Genomic DNA, 18,623 nt, shown 5'->3' with positions numbered 1-18,623 from the left:
CCTTTGCTGTCCCTAACAAGCCTCAGGTGTCCCTAACGAGCCTCAGGTGTCCCTAACGAGCCTTAACCATCCCTCATCCCCCAATCCCTGGCTAGCCCAACCAGCCCCCAGCTTTCCTGCATTTCCCAGATGCAGGGCCCGACCTTCTCTCACCTCCCTGCACTCATGGACTCTGTCCACACGTTCCCTTCCTTTTCCTTCAGTCAACAGTGCTGTGAAAATCAGGCTCAAAGTATATCCCAATGTCAGACTGCTCCCCAAAGCTCAGGAGTGCACCCTGTGCACTCAGGGGTGGAGGGCAGCCAGCAGTGTTCCTGTGCTGCCAGCCCAGCACTCTCCCAGCTGCCCCAGTTCAGCCCAGCTCCTGGGGGTTTTACCAGCACCCAAAACCAGGTACAGAATGAGGCTGAGAGCAAGGTCTGTCTGCACCTCAGTGCCCTGCCACACAGCCTGTTCTGGATGCTGCATTCCCTTAAAGCCATATAAATTTGGCTTAAATGTCAATGAAACAAGGCACTAATTGCTTCAGAAAGTGTTAATCTGTAAATCCCAGTCCAGTCCCAGCCCAGCAAGGTGCACAACCACCTCAGTAACCCAGCCCAGTTCCAGGTCCTATGGCTAAGGGCTGTCCTGAAGCACGTGTGAAACACACTGTTCACACATAGCACTGCTGACTTTAGAGTCTCAACTCTGCCTTCATCAATTCTAGCTCCTGGAGATGAGGGATGGCAGGAAAATCTCACCTTTTTAATATGCTCATATAGTCCTGGTAATTTCAGAGAAGGAATATCTCTGATATAACTGCAACACCTAGAAAGAGCCCAAGTCCAAATACAACGAGGGCAGTTTCAAGCCAGTCTCATTCCCTGGTGCAAACTCACACTTGCCTGGCAGTAGCAAAAATGTAAAACTGCTGATGGGCAGACTGTAACTGCTGGAGATGCCCTTAGCTCAGGGAGGAGCATTGGCTGGAGCCAAAGCCACCTCACTACAGCCTGACAGCTGTTTGTTACCTCTGCCTGTGCAGGCTGGAGCCAAGAGCAAGAAGAGGTTCACTGATCCCCATGCTTTGTGTGAGTATAAAGACAGATTTTATTACAAACAAATCAAGTAAACCAGAGCATAGAATTCAAATGTACAAAGTGCTTTGGAAGTTTTGGAACCTTCCTGCTATAGGCTCTGTAACAACAACAGCTGATGCTCATGTACCCGAGTCCCACAAAGCAGAATTCCCCACTGCTACCTGCTGAGCAGACACATCTGAGGTGGATGCAGCAGGTGGTGCCACTAGGGGACCAGCACATTATTATTTCATTTGCAAACATTGCTCCAGGTCCAAGCACGTGGCCAGACAACTCCCAGCAACACAACCATGCATTCGTTTGCTTTCAAGTGAAGATAATATGCAAGTAAACCAATCTGATATAAATAAGGTCACAAAGATAAACAGTACATTTAAAAAAAAAGATTTCAGCTCCAGTTAGCTTAGTACAAAACTGTAGATTTTCCTTGTATGTATAAAAACCACCAGATTATACTAGCGTAGATGGTATTAAAAAAATAATTTGTACTTTCACTATTAAGGTAATGTATTAAAATGTTGGAATAAATAGCAATAAAAGTTAAATTTAATATTTAACTTAATTAAGGCTGAGGTTTAAGAGTCAAATCGTACAATCCTATACCCATGCATGATTGAACAAGTATAAGAAGGAGGATTTCACTCTTTGTTTTTTGAAAATAACAATAAATGTGCAAGTATTGTCTAAAACACAAGTAGATTTGTTCTTCAGCTGGTGAGTTGCAAAGCTCTTTTGACTTCATGTGGGAACACAGCCCCAAATATATCTTCATGGTATCGCTTTTGGCTCTGCAAAAAGAAAGGACACCCAAGAGATGAATGAAATGCTGTCAGCTACTCCTTATCCATCAGTTCAGTAAGTAAAAGGCCTTTTGCATTTGCAGCACCGGTTCTGTGATTGTAGACTTTTGTTACTGCCAGTGAAAGGGAGCTCCCCGAATCCGGGACACAAATGCACCAGGACGAGTTCTGATAACGAGGGTCTGAAAAAGCAGCAGCCCCAGGCACTGAGTTCTTTACGATGGGCCCACAAAATTCCTGAACTCACTTTTCCCCTGTTGGTACAATAAAACCTCAAATTCCTGGTGTTCCCAATACCCTGCAAAGCTGATCCCCAGGACCCCCCGTGTAAGAACGGAGTCCCTCTCTCACCCTGACCGAACGGAAGCCGCACTGGCAGTCCGGGGCGCCAAGCTGCTCCCTCAGAGCCTGGTCCCGGTGCGCGCACACACAGGAGCTCGCGGCAGGCCCAGCACCTGAGCCTGACTGCGCCCCACCCGCTGGAGGGACCGGCCCGTGACGAGAGCTACCTTGAGCTGCTGGAAGTACTCGTTGGCCTGCTGCTGGCTGAGGCGCAGCGCCCGGGCGAGCAGCGCCCGCAGCGCCGCGGCCACGTCCCGCGCCATGCGCACGTCCCCGCACACGTACACGTGGCCCTGCTGCCCGTGCAGCACCTCGCACACGCGGGCCTCCAGCTGCCCCTGCAGAACGTCCTGGACGTAGACCTGGGAACACAAAAACCATCAGCACACCGGGCTTCTGAAACGCTGCTTTGGCTGCTGGCTCTTCGGAGTCCATCGTGGGTCTGTGCACTACGGCTCCGAGTGCCCTGTCTGCTCTGTCCTGCACCACAGCACAGGTGAAAAATGTCTTCAGGTTGCCCTTTACAAGTCCAGATTTGGAAGCTGGGCATGTCTCTTGATCAAACTTGAGCAGACAAAAACTCTTCTACATGCCAACGTCTCCTAACTGCCAGGACAGCTAAAAAGAGGATAACTTTTATTCTGTTGTGTTTTTTCCCAGTCAAGATTCTCCTACATAAAATTAATTTCCATGGTCGCTGTGTCTTTGAAATGGGGAAAAATGGCTAGTGCCAACTCATTCCTAACTTGTGGGCTAATCAAATCCTGCAAAATACAAGGTTTCTGAAAATGTTCCAGTTCTAGTTCCAAAGGCTGTCTGCACTGGATATGCCTCTCTATGGCAGTGAGAGGTTATATTTATAGCAATTTATAGCACAGTTTGCTTGTGCTGGAGTGCACAGGGAGATTTTCCTTCATTTGAAGAATCTCAAAGCTGCTCACAATACACTGAAGCAAAATGCTAACATTTTTTAAAGAACAGAGTCCAGATCTTAACTAGAGGGATGATTCTGGAGGAGTTAACCCTTAAAGAACAAAGGAACCAGCCTTACTTTCTCTTGGCCAGGCAGTCTGGAGTAAGCTGTGTAGACATCTCTCAGGACTCCCCTCCTCTTCATCTCCTCAGTCTCCTCCCTGTAGATGTGATCCAGGTCTGGCTGCCGGCAGCCGAACAGCAAGGTCATGTCCCCTCCTCTGAGCCCTGAAACCCACGAGGGACAGTGGCTCTCTGAGTGCCTGGGCAGCCACTGGCACACAGGACTGGCACACAGCCTGTGCCCTCCTGTCCCCAAAGGACCCCTGCCCACGGGAACGGTCCCCGGGGGATGGACTGGCCGTGCCAGTGCAGCGCCCGATGAGCCTGGGGTGCTGATCCCTGCAGGGGCTCTGGGCTCATGTCTGTGGGTGTCTGCAGGACTGGGGGTGTCCCTGAGCCAGCCCTGCCCCAGGTCCCTGCAGGTACCTCTGTGCTCCAGGTCATAGAGGCGCTGCAGCCAGAAGCTCCTGAAGGGAGCAATGCCCGTGCCCGAGCCGATCAGGATGCAGGGCTTGGCTGGCTCCTCCGGGAGGTGGAACTCATTAGCACTAAAAGGCAAGAATCTTAATTAGGTTACTGGTTTCTGACTGAAACTCAAGTTCAGTTGCTTGAATGACTGAGCAGCACAGCCCAAGTCCCCACTGAGAAAGCAGCAGTGGGGCTGAACTGGATGCTCCTTGTTCCCTCCCCTTTCCTTGCTCTGCAGTGGAGAATGGGGTCATAGAAATAGAATTATTTCAGAATTTTCTAATGATTTGTAATTTTACTAAACGTATGGCATGGTAAAAGATCTAATCTCTGGAAGACAGGGAATTCCCTCTCTTCTCAGACACAGCTGTTGCAACTTCAACTCACCAATCACTTGAAAATATCCAAAGGAAAACCGACTGAAGAAGCTGAACTACGAGCTGCTCTTATTTGTTTAACTTTCTTTACCTGCGGATGAAGCAGGGAACGGTTTCATTGAGCTCTATTGTGTTCAGCCACGTGCTGCAGACTCCATGGTGCAAAGGCCCTTCTCCATCTAAAAGCAGAGCAAGGCAAAACACCTCTGATAGCACCCAAAAGCCTCTGTTTTTTAAAAAAAGCACGCTTTATACTTAAAATGATAGCTTTAAAATAAATGTATGTTTAGTAATGATTTATAAAACATGGATACACTGATGATGGTGCAGAATTTTAGCAAATCTTGGCCCAGGAGGAACACCTGCCCTGCAGGTACTATTCTGCAGGTGTGACAAGACAATTTTTTTATTACAGATATGCTTCATGCTGTATGGCAGACAGGTTTTTTTTCCTGAACCACAATGTAGTGTAAATACCATTTAATTAAGAGAGAGATGAAAACAACAGTTCATTACCTCTTGTCCTGTAGTTTACAACTGCAACTGTCAGATGAATCTCTCTGGCTGTCATGTCACAGGAGGAGCTGACAGAATAGTACCTGGGCTTCAGAAGGGGCAGCTGAGTCAGCAGGAAAGCTGTGGAGACCTCAGCAGAGGGGAACTCCTCCAGGACCTCCAGGATGTTCGGGCTGTTGTAAAACTTCCATTTATTATATTCCTCTGTGCTCTAAAAGCCAAAGGGCATCACAACAACATTACCAGTTCATGCTGAGTTCAGGAGAGCAGGCGTATTTGAAATGTCACTTATAAATAAGATTCCTGCTTTACATTCAATTAAATATTCAGGTAAATCAACAAAGAGCTCTCAAAACTTTGCCAGGACCAATACTGAGGTTTCCTAAGAAATAATTTAATTTTGAACACAGAAGTTCAGAATCCCACTACAATGTTCTCAGACACCTGCTCTCTCTGTGAGGATGCAGAAACTGAAGTAGAATTCATTTCTCAGCCCTCTGTCATGGCACATCCATAAAATTCTGTGGTCCCAGGTCCTGACCCCTCCCGAGCCCCTCTGAACCTGGTAGGATGAGCCAGCATTCACCACACCTTACTTAAAGCCACATCCCTCTGACTCTCAGGGTAGCAAATTCTCTGACAAAAACATCTACCAGCTCCCCTGCAGCTCCTCCACATGCAAAGTGTAAGGTCTTCAGGGATGTCTCATCAGAAACCCCCGTGAGGCAAGAGAACCAGGCAGGCAAGTGACCCACCCAGAACCACACAGGAAGCACCAGATGTTGGCTCCCACACCCAGGCTGAGCCTCAGACCCCTCCTTCTCTCACTGTGGCTGACTTTCTAAGACCACAGAATATGAAACAGAGGCATAAAAAACCATCACTACAAAAAATTCTTAAGCTTCTACTACAGAGTCAAAGGGCATCAGAGGGCCCAGTGGAGAGTAGTGCAAACAAAACTCCAGCCCTAAGGCTCACCTGACACAGCACCTCCAGCCTCTGCTTGTCTCCTTCTGCTGTCACCAGCTGGGAGAGTTTTTTTAGCAGTTGTTGGGAGGGTGGAGTAGTGATATCAAGCAAGTATGTCAAAGCCTCGGGTAGTGTGCAGGCTGGAATCTTTTTGAGATTTGCCCAGTACCCATCTAGAAATGAGGGAAAGAAAAGGACACTTAGCAACACCTGTGGTATTTGACAGCTGTAGAGCTTTGCAAAAGTCAGTGTCCTTCAAAATACCCCTTCAGGCGAGGGTGCAGCAGGTCTAGACCACAGGGCCCTTCTGAAAGAGGTTATTGTGAGGTTTTGAACATTTTGTAAGAGGAGGATCTGACACAGAAAACTTCATGACAACAAAACACCACTTGGAAAGGCACAGTCTTTCATTTAGGGAAACCATCTTTCTGTGTTCCAGAATCCTATGATTGTTCCTACTAATATGGGAAAGATGTGCAGGACATATATGTCTATTTTAGGACTTTTAAATGTAGCAATAAGCAAACTGCTGATCAATTTAATGGCAGTCAATGGCCAATTCAGCAACTGAATTACAGTGTCACCTTGGGTACCTCTGCAAACCCTGGTGAAGTCATGGTTTTTCCAGAAAGGGCAAAATCAGAACCAAGAAGTATAAGAATAACTAAAAAGCAGCAACAAAATCCTATTGAAAAGTGAGAAAAGGATCATAGAATCAAATTCAGTCAGCAAAAATTCTTAGGAATTTTAAAGGAATCTGTCCAACATCCTCTGTTGTTTTGTCTAAAAAGCCCCAACTTACCATCAATGCAGGTTTCAAGCCTGATAGTCTGATCAGCTGGAGGGGCATCCTTGACACGTGCAATGATGCCAAGGACTAATTCTGCCTGGTTGCCCGGGAAAATCCCGATGTGCTCCCCAGGAAGGTAGTGCACTTCCTGATCAGCCTCACAGTGCAGTTTAACCAGAATGGTGACACGACTGCATAGCAAAGAAAGAGAAATGAGACAGATCTTGGTTACATTGACAGATTTCCCTTGGGTTGCACAGGAAAGGAATAAATCTGCAGTTGCACTTGGCAAGGGCTCCCTTGTGTTCATTACCAAATACCAGACCAGCTTTGGGCTTCACAAAGAGTTAAACAAATCAGAGTCCAGGCATGTGAAGTACATGTATCCAAACAAAGCAGGTGCTGAAGTTCTGCCTGCTATGTCCAGTACGGAATAAACATGCTGGAATCAGCCAGTGGAAGTGCTGCCCCACTGCAGACTGCACAGCTCACATGCTTCTACTAAGGACAGTACAAAAATCCAATATCCTTTGTAATAACTGCAGGGAGAAGATGTTTATAACCAGGCACTTCATATGTTTAAGATTTTAGTAAAATGTAGTATTGCAATATTCAAAAGAATGAGGTAGCATACCTGGACTTTGAACTTTGAAGATTCTGCCTGAATTTCAGCTTCATGGGAATTACATCCTTGGCATGAATGTTTGCAAGAGCTGGTGAGAAAAGAGGATATGACTCTTGGTAACTCTGTGATTAGGTTTGTTTAAAATGCCTTCAAATAATATGCAGAGGAGAACTGAACCACGCTTGCCCTAGAAGGTGACCAACCACCAGTCAGTTGTGTGTGCCCCATTCCCTGACTAAAAGCACTTCATCTCAGCTTTTGTTCTTCTGGGGCTGTACAAATATGTGATAGTTCCAGTGTTACTGTGCTGGAAAAGATAACTCACACAATGTAAACCAGTGTCTTTTTAAATCTGACCACGTACTTCATTATCTGCATTCCACCATCCAGCAGGGCCAAGAGCACTTCTGAGAAACCTTCACAGTGCAGCCCCTCTGAAGCAGCAAAGGCAGAGGGATGGGAAGGTGGGAGCAATACCTTTAGCCAGGTCCATGGGCTGGGAGTCATGCACTACTCTGTAACTGGTAGGGTCCCAGCTTTCCTCAGAGGTATAGATCTCAGGCAACTGAATACTGTGTCTCCCACGGACATTAAAAATGTCACAGGCGACCTAGATAAAAAAACCACAAAAATAAAGGCTATTCACAGTAAAAAAAATATTCTTAGTGTTGTCATAATCCTAATAAGGAGCTATCAGTTTCACAGATTGCTGGTTTTTAGTGCCTCTGGTGTGTGGGTTCAGGGAGTTCAGTAAGGTTCCACTTCTATAACAGTATAGCCTAAAAAGATCTACTGCAAAATATGCTTGATGCTACACTTGTTCATACTGAGCATTGCATTATCCAAAAGGGTTCACACAATTTTGTGTGGATATTAAAAAGTAATATAAAAGGGACCCAGTTCCCTCTCCTTGTTAGGCAAGCAGTAGAGAAGAGGGGAGTTCCAAATTTAGATATAAATTCAGGTGTTTGGTTTCCTTCATTTTCCCTCATTTTTATGGGAACTGAACTAAAATGAATGGATGAGTGACCAGAATATGAGATTTATTTCTATATTCACCTTGAAAGCACTGACTGCCCAGCTGCGGAAAGCTTCTTCCTGCCCATTGAGCTCATCCCCTTCACCCACTGGAGTGAGCTGGGAAGCCCCAAGTTGGGCCAGTTTTTGGTCAATGGCATGAGCAAAGGCACAGAACTCAGGGTACATGCTGGACCCCAGACCAAACACAGCATACCTGCAGGAGATGAAAAGAAAATTGCTTTGTTATGCTATATGGAGTGCTAAAGGACTCAATCGCATGCAAACCAAACAACAAAGTATTTTTACCTGATTTTATTTCTCAATAGCTTCAGCCTGAGCAAGGAGTCCTTAAAGACCTGCATAAAAATACATAAAATACTTAAGGTTAGAAAAATACTCTGATTTAAGACAGAATACTCTGATCTGAAACCTGATGCATATCTTACTGAAGGGCATGAGATAAAAATGGTTTGTCTTTGGTCTTTGAGCTGAGTCTCATACACATTTCTGAGGTGAGCATTACCTTTCCGTTACCTGGAGAATCTCCATTTCCAAAAGTGCTAGTAACCACTAAAAGAAGTGTTTCTTTTTCCAGGTCACATATATTGTACTCATCCATGCACAGGATCTGGAAGGAATAAAGCTCATGAGACATTCCTAGCACACATATGAGCTAGCCTTAGATATCTCAGATGACTGCTGACCAAACTCACACGGCATTATGCTAAAGGACTATAAAATCAAAGTTCTAGTCCAACTCGTATTTACAGAACATTCCAAATGCAAGTTTGGAGAATGGAAAAGCCTGCAGAAGCCAAACTCCTGTCTCCACGAGGTGTGGCTGATTTGTACTGCTCACCTTGGTGCTGAAGGCACAGCTGAACAGGCTGCACAGATTGTTGGCGAGCGTCTCTGACTTGCCCGTCTCTGTCGCGTAGATCAGGGTGACCTTGGCCCTGGTGGCCACTGCCCCTCGCATGAGCGAGGATGCAAAGAGCACAGCCCTGGGGAAAGAACAATCACACACAACTTTTAATGGAGCTACACGAATTCGGGTTGATTCACAAACAAGCTAGGAAAGACTGAGCTTGAGCATGGCTTTTCTTTGGAAGATGGTTCAGAAGCAACACACTCTAGATAGCCCTGAGCAAGAACCTTAGATAGGAATGTTACCTCGGGGTGGACAGGTAAGGCTATGATTCAAACCACTCAAGTGGTCCTTACTGTAATAATGTTTTATAAAGAACTAGAGCAGAAACATTGCAAGAATAGAATAGTTGGACAAAGCATGAAGAATCTTATTTGAACAACTTACTTTGCCAAGATGCTAAACTTTATTTCTTTTTTCCTTGGCCTCCGGGTCTCATCATGCCACACATGAGTTTTCCATGCATCCACCTTTAAAGAAAAAGAAGTTATGCTTTAGGTAAGGAATACAAAATAGTAAATAAACGATCTGTGTATCTTTAAGGGGCCAGATCAAATAGAATCTGTATATACAATCATCTGAGTAAAAATATGGTATCAGTCTCTGTAGCATTAAACTGCATTTTACTTAAAGTCAGAGAATTCAACAGAACTAACAGCACCTCCCACATAAAAGAGCTCCTGTCGGCTACTTCTGAATCTGTCTAGTGAACTTTCATGAACCAGGGCTTGGCACCCAGACTCCCTCAGGTCACGTATCGCATCTGCACTGCTGAGGTTGTCTGCTAGAGTCGGTTTTTCTTTTTGATGATGTTTACCTGGTAGTAATAGAAGGGAGTGAGAACATAGTTCAACATCTCTTGGTGGAACACGGGGGTTATGCTGCCTGACATGGGAGGCACAATCCACACCCAGTCAGCCGGGCAGCCGCCCCGCGCACGGTACTCGCTCTGCATGTACTTCAGGAAGGACTCAGAGGCTGAGTGGTGATCCATGATGGTCACATTCTGTTTCTAGAACAATGGCAGAAAGAAAAACATGCATTAAAAACCCTATTCTGCCCTTCTACCTAGTATGGCTAAAGTAATCCTATTGCTTTGGTCAATATTTCAAGGACTTTACGCAGAGTAAAGGGAGTATTTATGGGAAATAAATTACTATCAGCAGTTACTGTAAAGATACAGATTGAGGCGCGGGCCTTTGATTAAGAACTCTTAGATCTTTTCTTTAACATCAGCATTTTACCTCTGCAGCACTGGGAGTGCATGTTGCAAAGCCTCTGACTCACTTTTACCCACTTTTCGTGTTGTCATGATACGTTAAACTTGAATTGAAAATAAAATATACTAATGCAATGGCTTTACATAGGTTTTGAAACATAGATAAATGTGTTAAAAGGATGGAAAATCTTTCCCTTAACTTCCTTTGCTTCCTTCTCTTCTTCTGCCTTTACCTGTGAGGAAATATGGATTCGTCCACTTTCTCAGGTGAAAATCATGAATAACTCTATTGGAATCATAATGCCATCTTCACTGAGTGAGAGGAAAAGGGGACCGTGAGTGTTCAGTGTGTCTCCAGATCCCACACTCAGTGATTTACCTGGAAGCTGTGAAGCACAGCCACATTGATCTCTACAACAGCTCGGTCCTTCCATAATGATGACAGTTTGTTTGTTTCCAGTCCCATTCTCCTCCCTACCTCCTACATGGGATAGAGAAAAGGGAGAAGCAAATTTACTATATGGAACTTTGACCCAATGATTTCTCAACTTCATCAGCTTTGTATCAGGAAAAAGTTGTGCAGAAGAAGAAGGGGAAAAAGTCAGTCTCGTGCTGGGGAAAGAGGTGGCAACAGAAACACCTGAGATAAAAGGTAAACCGGAATTTTGGAGTTCTGGCTCTTGAGGATGTTCCAGCTTCACAAAGCAGGAAGCGGTTCTCTCCCATCCCAGTGAACACTGACAGTGTCTCTTTTCCAAAACTTCCCGCACCTTCCCTCCCCTGCAGCCCAGCCCAGTCCCTGCAGCAGTCACCTTCAGGATGTTGTAGCGCTGCGCGTCGCAGAAGTCGCGCACTCCAATCTCGGTGCCCATGTACCAGCCATTGAACGGGCAGGCGGTGAACTCCAGCCCTCCCACCTCCAGCAGCATGCTGGCCACTGCAGGCAGCGCGTACCACTTCAGCTCCAGCTCCTTAAACCACTCGTACCTGCCCAACAAGCAGTTGGAGTTATTATTTGTGTGTCTTTTCCTTGAAAACCAGAAAAGCCCAGGAAGACAGTACCAATTGTAGGAGGAACCCCTGGACCAGGGTCTGCAGAAACTCACAGCAGTTTTTATTGCAGCATTTGGGTATCACCAGCTACAGGAACTGCAGAACCATATTACAGAGTTCTGCAGTCTGCAGGCCAGTCCCAAAACAAACAGGAAGAAAAAAGTAATGAGAGAAAGGCAATAAACACTGTTATGAGTGCAGTGTTACGTGTGTATTACACTAACATAAGAAATTAGGATTTTTAAAATTCTGAATATAATTGAAATGTAGATTGGGAGAAAAGTTTTCCAACAAAACGGTCATTTGCTTCCTTAATTTAAATCTCATTTCATTGTTCAAACAGGCATTTTATCTTTCAGGATGATTTACCATCATTTCATCCTGACAAAGAACTCATAAAAAAACTGCCACAGGCACAGCCCAATAACCTGCCAAGGTGAGGCAGAAGCAAAAATGCAATTATCTAAATCTTGTGTGCTTACTTTGGATGCTCCATTGGCACTTGGAGGACAATTTCTGGAGGTAAGTCAAATATTTCTGGGTCCTGGCCATTTGCTTGGAGAACAAGTGGAAGTACATCAAAGCGGCCATATTTCGGCTTCCACCCAAGCTCGATGCACAACTGCAAATACAGAAAGCACATTTTGTGTTCTTTTCAGGTTTCCCCTCCAGATCTGAATACAAAAGAATTTTAATCCTCTGAAACCTGCTGAGGCAAATTCTAAGTGAAAAAGGTTCTCTTTGCCATTCAAACAATGTTGAGCCATGCCGATGAAGTGCTGGTTGTGTGCCTGGTGGTGTCCCCTGACAATATTAGCCCACCCTGTTCTGAGATGGAGGGCAGCACTTTTGTATAAGAACTGTAGGAAATTATTGTTCCAGCCTGCACCTGGAACTTGTGGGGCAGGACATCCTCACCTCCCTACCACTCTGCATAAATGTGCGAGGAGGGAGCCCCAGGGAGGTGGGTTAGCCAAGATGGGAAGCAGCTGTGGTGGTGAGTTTGGAGCTATACCTGAGTAAACTCCACGGTGGCAGGATCTCCAAGGACAGAGCCATCTGGCATGTGGTAGCCAGCGTAGCGGATCAGCTGGCTGTTCCACACGCGGAAATCGTGCCGCCCGTCCGTCCTGGGCGGGAACACCGTGATGGCTGACCTGCCCGGGTCAGAGGAGACACCTTACAAACATCCTCACTCTCCACACAGAAAGTGGTACCAGCAGAAAATGTTTTACAGTTTTAAAATGAACATCAGTAGAAATAAAATCATTCCTCCTCCTTACCCACCCCCAAAATCTTCAAGTCATCTCTTTTGCCAAGGAATTGCAAAAGGTTTTGTAACATCAGCTGTGAAACATAAAAAGTTTCAAGATGGTTGATGGAACACATGAGAGGAAAATGTAAGTACCAGGAAAATTAAGAGCAGAAACAAGTTGTCAAAATGTTTAGATAGACCATTTCATGTGTTTTTGATGCCAGATCTGGATGTGATTTTTGTTGTTTAAAATTAAAATTAGAGACCTACCTTATATTACCGTTGTTTGTGGCATACTGAATATGATGACAGATATGCTCAAACATTTCCTTGGCTGTTTTACAGTCCCGTGCATCAAACACCTGTGTGTTTCCAACAGAAATGTAAAGAAGAAGACTAATTTTGAAACAGTAATGCAAAGTTGTTATTTTTCCTATGCACTTAAGGAATGGAAAGATGGTGGCTCCACTAGGAAAGGTTCATTTTTATAGTTCTTATATGCATCATTTCCACCCATAACAATCCACCAAGGACCAAAACCTGTACCGGGTTCCATGACACACCTAGTTCCCACACTCACACTGCTACACATTTTCATTCAGCCATGAAGCAGAGAACTACAAAGAAACCAATCTCCTGATAGGGACAGGAGGGAGTCCTCCTCAATCGAAACAGGGACATGTTCTAGCAAAGGCAAGGCCATTCCTCTGAGTAGCAGCAAAGGATTAATTGGCTACAGCTCAGGTGTAGATCCACAGCTCACCTGCAGGTTGGACCACTGGATTCTCCCAATGCACCTGGGTGCATTCCTCCAGGCCTGCTTGGCAGCAAAGGTCAGCTCATCCTTTGTCAGGTGGTAGGTTCCTGTTGTTTCTATCTCCTTGCTCACTGCTTCCAGCCGGCCCAGCTGTTCTTTGATTTTTGGCCTTTTGAACAGGAAACAACCATGAAAAGAAACAATGAGAATTTCATTCAAAGTGCAGACATTCTCTTTATATTTTGTCTTCAGAATTTAAGACTTGTCCTTATGGAGTACAAGAACAGAGCTTACTGGCCCCATGAAGAAACTAACATACTAGGAATTTAAGTAGTGACACCATCCTTTCACCACCCAATACATGCATGGATTGGCCACAAGCTATTCTGTGTAAGTTTTTGGTTTAAATTTGGATTTTATAGAAGAATTTGAAAAAAATCACAAGGAAATAAAAACCAGGGAACAGGTGAGTTTCAGGGCATATGTAGGCTGAGTGTGACTGTCCTCTCAAAGATCCATTGTGTTTACAAGGCCACAGCTCTTCTGAGTAAAGTAAGTGAGATTTTCATTCCTAAAGGGAAGTGCTGAGCAAGTCCTTTGTCAGGGAAACCAACTCTAAAATTCTTGAGTTTGATAACAGAGAGTGAAGTCAAAACATTAGAAAATATTTATCACAGCAGAGACAAAAATTGTTTTGTTGTCTTACAGACAAAATGAAAATAGCCTGCACTGTCTGAGAGTTTTCACATTTTCAGCAAGATGAAAGATCAAGGGCAAGCATATGAGATAGTGTAAATCAATGTGATCAAACAGCCATGAGCAGAGACACAGGGATGTGCAAATGCAATAGGCTGGTGAGGACAGCCTGTGTGTAAGACAGGGACTTTCAGAAAGATTCAGAGGGAAGAAAGATTTGAAAGGAGTTCAAAGTGTCTAAAGAAGTGGCCATTATGTGGCTGAGTCCCTTTGAAAGTTTGATAATGTTTTCTAATGGGATGAACAAACACTGAACTGTTGCTTGAAAGCTCATCATGTGGAATGTCACTGCAAGCTCTTGGACATCAACCAGCTGCTCCAGCATCTCCTGCAACAAGATGCCTCTGCACCATGGCCGTTTTTTTGAAAACACAAACCCCTCTTGGAATGCTCAGTGAGCTTTATACTGATAGCACAGAGCAAGGGTGAGAAGCAACACTGGCCTTCCAGTCTTTGGCTAAAGCCTTGAGAGGAACACAGAGAAAAGATACTTGGAACAGTACAAACAAAAGGCATTATCCACACTGAGACTGATCTGAGTGCAGCTAATCCCAAGAAAACACTAGGTAATGCTGGCAGAGAGTCCTCAACGTACTGGAATGTAGCACACTCCAAAGGGATGAGGTGAGGAGTGCATGGTCCAGAATCCTTCCCTGTGTTCCCAAGATCTTGGATTGGCAGGTGGAGCACATGAAGTGCAATGACAGTGTTATCTGGCATTTTTAACAGTCCTTATATATTTTTGAATGCATGCTGTGTAACAGGAGAGTGACCAAGAGCTGTGAAGAAACCAGACCCTCCTGGAGGCTCACAGACAGGTAGGTAGAGGATTTTACACCCAAAAATCAAGCTGACTTACTCTTTAAATGAACTGTAATATTGCTTGAGGAAGTCTCTTGCCTGAGGTAAAAGATCCTCTAGTGGAACTGGCCCATCTCTGGGACCTCTCACCAGGCCCTTTGGGGTCATGAGTGACCCTTGGCAGGCTTTGGTCTGGCAATTGATCACCTGAAAAACAATCAAATGTCAAAAAACAATGGTGCACTCTGTGTATTTTAAAATTTATGAAAACTCCCTGTTCATATTTCCACATTTTACCTGTTTCGCAGTCAGGTGTAGTGTGTCAAGAAAGCTGCATCCATTTTCCAAGTTTCTTACTCTTACATGTCTTGGACATCCTGATATTTGGTTTGAAACTTTGATGTCATTTGGAGGGAGATTCTGGGCAAAGAACAGATAAAAATGCATACTGTCTTCAAACCTATTGAATATATTTCAGTTTCATTTTAGATTTAACGTTAACATCAAAATATTTCAGTTTAAATTCAAGAAACTAGATATAAATGTGATCTGCTCCAACATGATTATTTGACTACAAAACTACTGAGCTAATCTACAGTTTGATATGAAATGAGGGAAAAAAGTATTTTTGTACTAATCAAACAGGGTCTGCCACTGCAAATACCTTTATAATTTCAGTAAGTCCTCTGAGTACCTTTGAGCATTATAGTCACGGTCTCAGGGAAACAGTGAACCAATTTTAGAGACAAGGATGGGTTTGTTACTAGAAGTTTGCAAAGGTACATAAAGGAATCAGGCATCCCAGTCCCCGTGGGGTCAGCTCTTCCTTTGAGTCTCATCAATGCTCTGTTTTTGCAGAAAAGAACTTTCACCCAAAAATGTCCCAGCAGTCCTAGCCCCCTGCAACCACAGTCAGACCTCTCAGGAAAATGTGGAGCAGTTGTGAGCAGCAAGCACCACTCGTGACTGTTACCATCAAACAATGATGCTGGGAACAGACCTCTCCTCCCTCACTGGGCTTTGCTGAAGTTATGATAGGCAGCCTCTCCATCTGCTTCTTGCTGGGATTGTGCAATTTGGCATCATCCTTTTCTGAGCTTCAACAGAGAAAAAGAAAAATCAGCACAAGGCAACGTTCTTTATGTCAGGCTTTGCTTTCAGCATCAGCAGGAGATGCTCAGTGCTGTCTCTGAAATATGTACTGAGCCCATAACCCAGCAGTGGCAGGGGGCAGCAATCAGTAGTAAGGCCACAGTACCCCCTTCCCACAGCACTATGTGGAAGGAAAGGAAGGAAGGCAGGGTATGAAACCTGAAATAAGTAACACCCTGAAGACTGAGAAATTTAAGATGCATGTGCAACTTATTGTATACAGTGTTGTGTATGAAGTGCATCACAGAACTATTTCACCAACTTAATTACAGTATAAATAATCACTTTGCTATTTTTATAGCACACACGCCTCCTGAGACTTAGAATACATGAAACCATGTTAGCACACCAAATAAATTTAAGACTTTGAAAGAGAAAGCAAGATGATTTATATCCTCAATGACTATTTAACTTTCATTACCAAGTTACACCATCCAGAGACATAGAGTTCTTCGGTTAATATCAGTATTTTGAAAACACATTATGGGTTTCTCCAGGACCCAAACCACTTAATATCTTCCCTTTTCAAATCAAAGATAAACTATGAAACCATTAAAACCAGGATCTTGGATCTTACCCATGGATCTTCCTATTTTTCTCCACGTTGTTGTTGATATCCTTCTCTCTGGGATACTGGCTCCTGGCAGCACGAGATTTGAACACAAACTGCCACGGGCACAGCATTTCGTATGGTTTTTTTTGGTGGTTTTACTTCACTGCGCTGAAACCTTGTTTTGTGTGATGTGGGAACACTTCTAAGGACATAAAAAACCCAACAAGGTCAGTTTTTACCAAAGAGGGCAACTCCCTTTAACGTCTTTCAGAAACTCGCCAGCCTAACTGATCTGATCTAAAATCCTGTGTTTAAAATGAAAACTGCTCGATTCTTAGGATCATGATACTAAAACTAACAGTTTGTCAGTGTAATGGGCAGCCATGTACTCATGTAAAACACTGGCAGGAGAATTTCAGATGATCTCTGGTCGTGTAAAGCAGCAAATATTGGTGTCAGAGCAGACCGCAAGCTTAGAAAAGGGATGTGAAGTGTTGCTGTGTTAATCACACAGTAGTGAAAAAATCTTGCCGTGTCTGGCATCCTGGCAGGCAGAGACAAACAGGATTCTGAGAGGCTGAAGTCTGTAGTTTCTAAAATCTGTAGCACTTATTTCAATGTAACACTAACATTTCCATTAGAGTGTACAAAGTTTATGCCATTCATTTTAACATACATTTTCTGCTCATTTCTGAACATAAGATGGATTTTGTGCTAGGGAAGGTGTGACAGAAGAGAAAGATCAAGCCAGTAAATTGCACGGTTAGAGAGAATTAGCCCCAGCATTTGAATCTGTTTCATAACAGAAATCAAAACCTGATGTTTCCAAGACGTTATAGACAAAGGGAGAAAATTGACATTATCACATATTCCTTTTGTAAATTATGTCTTATTTTGATATTTACATTACTTTTAAAAAGGGAGAAGAAATGGAGAGGGGGAAGAAAAGAAAGAAACAAACAAAGAAGGAAAGAAAGAAAGGAAAAAAGGGGGGAACCTTACACAAACAAAAAAAAATACACAGGGAGAAAAGGAGGAAAAGGAAGAAAAGGAGGATAAGGAGGAAAAAGATGAAAAATAATAACAGGAAAAAAGAAAGATAATAATAAAAAGAAAAAATAAGAAAAAAAAGCAAAAAGAAAAAGAGCAGACTCACATTTCCCTTCACTGGCACTCAGAGCAAGAAGCTGCTTTGTGTCCAGGCTCGTGGGGTTCTGTGGGTAGCACTGTCAGTGTTACCAGTTACATGCACAAACCTTTAAATCAGCAGAAAGGAGGGACAAAGTTTTCAGAGCAGCTGGACTGCCTGGAACTAGAGCAGGAGACTGAGTCTGACACTTTGCTCCTAACAGAGAAAAAAAAAGATACAGTTTGCCATATAATTACTTTGCCTGTGAGTGGCAGTAAATGAATGACAGAACGAACACCTGGACATGGTGCTCCTTACCGTGCTTGGTGAGAGGTGTCCCAGCCCTGCCAGGAGAGACTCCTCGCTCTCAGAGCTTCTCGCCTTCCAGCTCTCAAGCTCTGTATCCCTCCCAGGAGGCAAAAGCATTTTATAGTGCAGACCATCTATGCAAAATAGCTCTGAGCAAGGCTGGACATGGATAGTGCAATTGGGGATTCCCGTGATTCCTGTCCTCCCCCCTTGGAGAAGTGGAGGGTGTGTGCTGCTGCATGAGCAGCATTACACAACCGGTGTGAGGAGGGAGGCAGCCCCTGCTGCTCTCAGCATCCCTCCTTCCCTGCTGCAGCCTTGACTCCTGCTGGTGCTCCTGGAAAGGGCATGGTGTCACACCAAACACTGTTTGCAGCCTTGCACACAGAGTTAAAATTAAAAGGGCTTCTTACAGCTTTTATCCCTGTGTGGCCAGTCTTCAGGCATCCTCCTGTACACCACCCATGGCTGTAGGAAGTGAGCAACTTCAAGAGAAATGTTACAGAGCTGTAGAGTTTTACAGTACAGGCCAGGAAAGCATTTAACCACGTGCTTATAACTAAGGAGAGGTATTTTAAGTTTCACCTACACCTACTTCCTTACTTTTTATCAAGTTTTAAAGGATCTTTCTCAATAGAGTATTTGTAGAATTTCTTGCTCTCCAGAGTTCCCTGTTCTGCCTGTTGC

General features: G+C 44.2%; 1 protein-coding gene across 1 annotated transcript; it reads right to left on the bottom strand.

Annotated features, from left to right (window-relative positions):
• Positions 1-1,789: 1,789 nt before the first annotated feature.
• NOS2 (nitric oxide synthase 2) lies at positions 1,790-16,644 on the bottom strand (the record flags this gene model as incomplete). Its single annotated transcript, XM_084218856.1, has 26 exons — positions 16,523-16,644; positions 15,794-15,890; positions 15,091-15,213; positions 14,852-15,000; positions 13,243-13,405; positions 12,750-12,841; positions 12,240-12,381; positions 11,707-11,846; positions 10,984-11,158; positions 10,551-10,652; positions 9,770-9,964; positions 9,340-9,422; positions 8,884-9,028; positions 8,548-8,652; positions 8,331-8,380; positions 8,064-8,238; positions 7,482-7,614; positions 7,014-7,092; positions 6,392-6,570; positions 5,599-5,762; positions 4,621-4,831; positions 4,196-4,283; positions 3,686-3,807; positions 3,276-3,424; positions 2,392-2,586; positions 1,790-1,870 (listed from the first exon to the last, which is right to left on the bottom strand). Exons 1-26 carry the CDS (start codon positions 16,627-16,629, stop codon positions 1,790-1,792), a joined length of 3,444 nt encoding a protein of 1,147 aa, XP_084074982.1. The 5' UTR covers positions 16,630-16,644.
• Between the last annotated feature and the right edge of the window lie 1,979 nt (positions 16,645-18,623).

The sequence above is a fragment of the Fringilla coelebs genome (assembly GCF_963513975.1).
Source record: "Fringilla coelebs genome assembly, chromosome: 20".
Lineage (NCBI taxonomy): Eukaryota > Metazoa > Chordata > Aves > Passeriformes > Fringillidae > Fringilla > Fringilla coelebs.
The sequence above is the reverse complement of the archived record's forward strand: the minus strand, read 5'-3'. Positions and strand labels throughout refer to the sequence as shown.